The sequence below is a fragment of the Aplysia californica genome, unplaced genomic scaffold (assembly GCF_000002075.1).
Source record: "Aplysia californica isolate F4 #8 unplaced genomic scaffold, AplCal3.0 scaffold00460, whole genome shotgun sequence".
NCBI lineage: Eukaryota > Metazoa > Mollusca > Gastropoda > Aplysiida > Aplysiidae > Aplysia > Aplysia californica.
This window is the reverse complement of record NW_004797730.1, coordinates 187,902-192,452: the sequence shown is the minus strand read 5'-3', so window position 1 is coordinate 192,452 and position 4,551 is coordinate 187,902. Positions and strand designations below refer to the sequence as shown.

The 4,551-nt window shown below is 41.2% G+C and overlaps 1 protein-coding gene across 1 annotated transcript in view; it reads right to left on the bottom strand.

Annotated features, from left to right (window-relative positions):
- Positions 1 to 394: 394 nt before the first annotated feature.
- LOC101851758 overlaps positions 395 to 4,551 on the bottom strand; it is a 10,651-nt gene continuing 6,494 nt past the window's right edge. Inside the window, exons 3-5 of the mRNA XM_005105247.3 lie at positions 3,381 to 3,406; positions 2,483 to 2,490; positions 395 to 1,783 (exon numbers count right to left, since the gene is read on the bottom strand). Coding sequence (XP_005105304.2) covers positions 395 to 1,783; positions 2,483 to 2,490; positions 3,381 to 3,406 — 1,423 coding nt within the window. The remainder of the gene's footprint in view (positions 1,784 to 2,482; positions 2,491 to 3,380; positions 3,407 to 4,551) is intronic.

The following is a 4,551-nucleotide window of genomic DNA, read 5'->3' as shown; positions in this document are numbered from 1 at the left end:
CCCTCCCTCTCCAATTTATCCACTCGTCTATGCTCCTGACTATTTCTGCTCTCCTTCTATTGCTACTCCTTTGCTCCTTCTTACTGCTGTCTTTCAGCCACACCCCTGATCTTCTGGTAGGTAAAGATCTAACACCTTGCCTTCTCGGATAAGGGCGAAAAATGATTGAGGTCCAATGTACAAGTTGCACACGTTAGAGATCCCTTGGTGGTCTTAAAATCGACACGAGGAGGCTTCGGTCACCACCCGGGCAAAAATTCAAAATTCCTACCAAACTGAAAATGTTTAATATGGCCCAAGCACTCCCATGAGCGTATGCAATTGCGGGTGCCGTAAAACACGTATCAAAACAAATAATACTTCACAGACCAGGCTTACTTCAAAAGAAATGGCTTTATGAGGAGAAGGCTGTATCGCTTTCGAACACCTTAGTCCCAGCATAAATTATCTCTTCGCTGACGCTGACATCGGGCTTTGTAGGGTCAGTAGTGGCGTAATCACCTCCCTTACTATTTTTACCGCGTCCTGTATCACAGGCGTCACTAGGGTGTTCACTTGAGGACAGGTCTAAGCGGCTGGGACGTATCCACGAAAATGCCCGATACGCCGGGGAAACAGGAGAGATGCTGCCTACAACTGACTTTACTGAACGACAGCGCAAAAGTCGTTTGAAAGCTGCTCGGAATTTGGAGTTGGACGTCCCATAGATGATAGGATTGACGCAGGAATTGAAATAACCGAGCCAAATGGTCACCATGAAACATTCCAGTGGGATGAGGTGTTCATCTGCTGCGGCAATTGGGTTGATGATAAAGAAAGGCAACCAGCACGCCAGGAAAGTTCCTGTGATGATCGTGAGAGTCCGGGCTGCTTTACTGCCTTGTGTTCCCTGGTTCCGGTAGGAGCTCGCCCCTTGACCTCTAAGCTGTGGAGGGATGGTCATTTGGAGGCTCCGGATCCGGGCCTGGTGCGTTTTGGCAATTAAGAACAGGCGTAAGTAATTTGTCAGCATTAAGGTGCACGGGATGTAGAAACAAATAAAGGAATAGATGACCGAATAGGTGAAATGTACATCAAAAAGGCACTCCGGTTTTCTGTTCGACTTTTTGTTAACTCCCAACGTTTGGTTATGCGCAGACGAAAAAGTGTGTGCTTCGAGGGCTTTTCCCTTTTCTGCTTTGTTATCCTTGAAAATGGCCTTGATTTCTTCCACAGAGAGCTCATGCCACTCCAGAAATATTGGTACAAAAGACACGACAAATGAACAAATCCACAAACAAGCAATAATCAAAAGAGCCCGAGTAGTAGTCATGAACTCCTCATAATGTAGTGGCTTCTGCACTTGCATCAGGCGATCGTAACTAATGACACAGATACTGAAGATGGACGCAGTTTCGCACATGACGTCTGCAGACATCCAGATGAAGCAGAAGGTTTCTCCAAACAACCAGTAACCGTACAGGTCGTTGACTAAAGCAAACGTCATGACCAGGAGAGCGAGCAGTAGGTCAGCAACTGCCAGGGACACGATAAAAAAGTTGCTTTTGCTGTGGGAGAGAATAGGCTCTGTGAAAATTGCCAAGCAGACAAGAACATTCCCTACCACTGCCACAGTAATGATCAACGACCCGACGATACCAATCAAGACGGTCCCGTGCGAAAAAAACAAATGGTGCTGCTCATCGTATGCGGGAGGCGCCCACACAACATTTTCTGGATGAGGCACCTCGTGTGTAAAACTTGTTAAAGATTTCATCATGAAGACTTGAAAACAAGCAAGGATCTGTCACCGTCTGTTGCACCTAGGTGGAAAGAGAAAACAGAACTTGTTAAATTCTCAGATCAAGACCGCGGTATCTGTGTACGTTTCTGTGCATAGACGTAATTAAACACATCTAGATCTAGATCTATTTCTTCATATGTGTCCTGCAAAAAATATGAAATCTAAACCATTATTCGTTTTAACCTTCAATCTTTTCAAAAGAATAACCCCAAAAATTATGCAATAGTATTAGATTGTCTGTAGAGACTGCTTTTCGTCGTAGTAACAGAGTTTAGAGATTTTGTAAAAGTAGTGTAGAAGCATAAGGGCGGAAAGCACAATTTTCACACAAATCGACTTCAAATCCCAATTGTTTTAGTTTTAGTTAACTAGAATTTAGTTATTTGATAACGGTTTATCAGAATTTTTAGCTTCAAGGCCGAAAGAAGAAAAAACTGTTTAAAAAACGATGTAACGATAGCGTTATCACAGTACAGAAGAGGAACTACCACAGTACTTTGCAACAGACAAGGACGTTGTCTTCTGTCATGACATACCAGGTTTGTTCCGTGCATTGGACGTATCTGACTACGATCCGATTGGGTGGAGCATTTTCTAAGACAGCTCGAAGACAAGTCTGAAGTGTGTGTCAATTCCGCAAAAGAAAGTTTCTGTCTCGAATACATCGCTTTCAAATTAAGTACATATACTAATTCTCACCCAAACATCTCCATGGACACAAAGAGACAGCTTATCACATTAATATTCATATCAACATTATGCTACCAGTGCCAGAACTGGACACTAAATAAAATCAATGAAAGCAAAATCACCGCATGCGAAATGAAATCTCCAGCAAAACCCTTAACAACACAAGACGATACAGGCAGAGAAATGAAGAAGTAAGAGCAGCTATCGGCATTTAGTCCTGCCTGCATTATATAGAAAAACAAAAAATAAAATGGTTTTACGTATGTCACCTGGCCAACCAGCCTCGAGAGCCTACAACACCAAGCACTCAGGCTATAAAGTAAGAGGAATGCCACGCAAAAGGTGGATCGAGGGTGCCAATGAAACCCTGAGAAAACAAAATATCACAATTGAAAGAGCTGCGGAGCTGGCCTACCACAGAAAACTGCACCTCCCCTCGAAGCTTAACGGCAACATGGGGATGAAAAAGTAAAGTAAATTACTCATTCATAATGTTGTACCCATTCCTAATATTATTATGAAAAAAGCATGGATTTTGATGCCTGTATTTTCGGGGGAGTGGAGCCGTTTCTTACTCTGAATAAAGTTGCCATTTATTATTATTACAGCTAATTCGATATTGTATACCGCAAAAACAGTGGTTACGCCACAGAGAAAAACACTTGACGTATACGGATGCCATTTTTGGTTTCAGCGACCTCTAATTACTGTATATGAAGTCTGAAACTTCATGCCGCAGAAAAAAAGATCAATTTTGTTGCCCAGTGTAGTCAAATATGGCTTCACCGTGCTTATTTACCCTAGTCTACTAACAGCTACCACCTTCAAAGCATGGAAGTGCACCCACAATAAATGAGGAAGAGGTGTACGCCAAAGTCTCTGCGAAACGATATGGATTATGAAGTACCAAGCACAGCCATGCCCAGAGAAATTCTGAGACAGACAAGAGTAGACAATTTAAATGGAAAGTGGCTTTTCTATAACTTACAAGATAGACATCGACACAAGAGTATAATATTCGCAATGTTTTGCCCGAGAAGATGAAGAACTCGCCCTGTAATAATGGAAGCATCAACCAATTTGAATTCTTTTAAGCGGAAGCGCTTTATCCACCATTTATGTCGTGTATTTCGTCATCAGTTCTAGTGATGTGCATTCTATCTCTCTATGTAAAACGTAGCACGGAAAACCAAGGTAGACAATAAAGTACAAACGTTTATCAAAATTGGAATCCCCAGTCTTCATTGATCGATTATGTTGTAGCTGTAGTTTTAGGAGAACGAAATACATTTTCATTGGAGACACTGGCCTCTTTACTCTAGACTTTTTGCACCAGAGTGATGCGTATATTCAGATTATGCGGACGCGCATCACATTAACTAGTCCATATTTATGAAAAAGTTTGATTTTGTAGAAGCAGTCGTGTGACTAGTCAAAACAGCGAATGCTAATTAATTACTCCATACATGACATGTGTCGTATACAGTTACAGTGGGAACCCGGTACATTTTGGCATTTGATGATACATATTGTCATGTGCTTTTGATCTGTGGAATACGGTCAGGGGCGCACCGTTAGCTCAGTTGGTACAATATGTGGTTGTGCACGACTCTCTTTCGTCAATTTTTAAGCTAGACTTTGGAGTGCCTCAAATTTCAGTATTGGGTCCAATCTTGTATACGTTTTATACACAGCCGCTTGGAGCTGTGATCAGAAAGCACAATTTGAATTATATACATGTACGCAGACGATACATAGTTATATAAATCTGTTTCACCATCAGATGTTAAAACCTTGCTTACTACCATGGGTCTGTGCGTTAATGACGTCAAAACGTGGATGGTTGATAATAAGCTCCAGCTTAATGAAAATAAAACTGAAATTCTTTTATGTAACCCAAAGAAAAGCCATATCCCTGTAGACATTGTTCATATTTGTACTTAAAACGAAAAAACTCTATTTTACTAATCAAGCAAAAAATCTGGGAGTGTATTTTGATTCAAAATTGTCAATGGAACATCATATCAATTATTTATGTACCATTTTGTTTTTTGAATTGCGTAGAATTTGTCATTTGT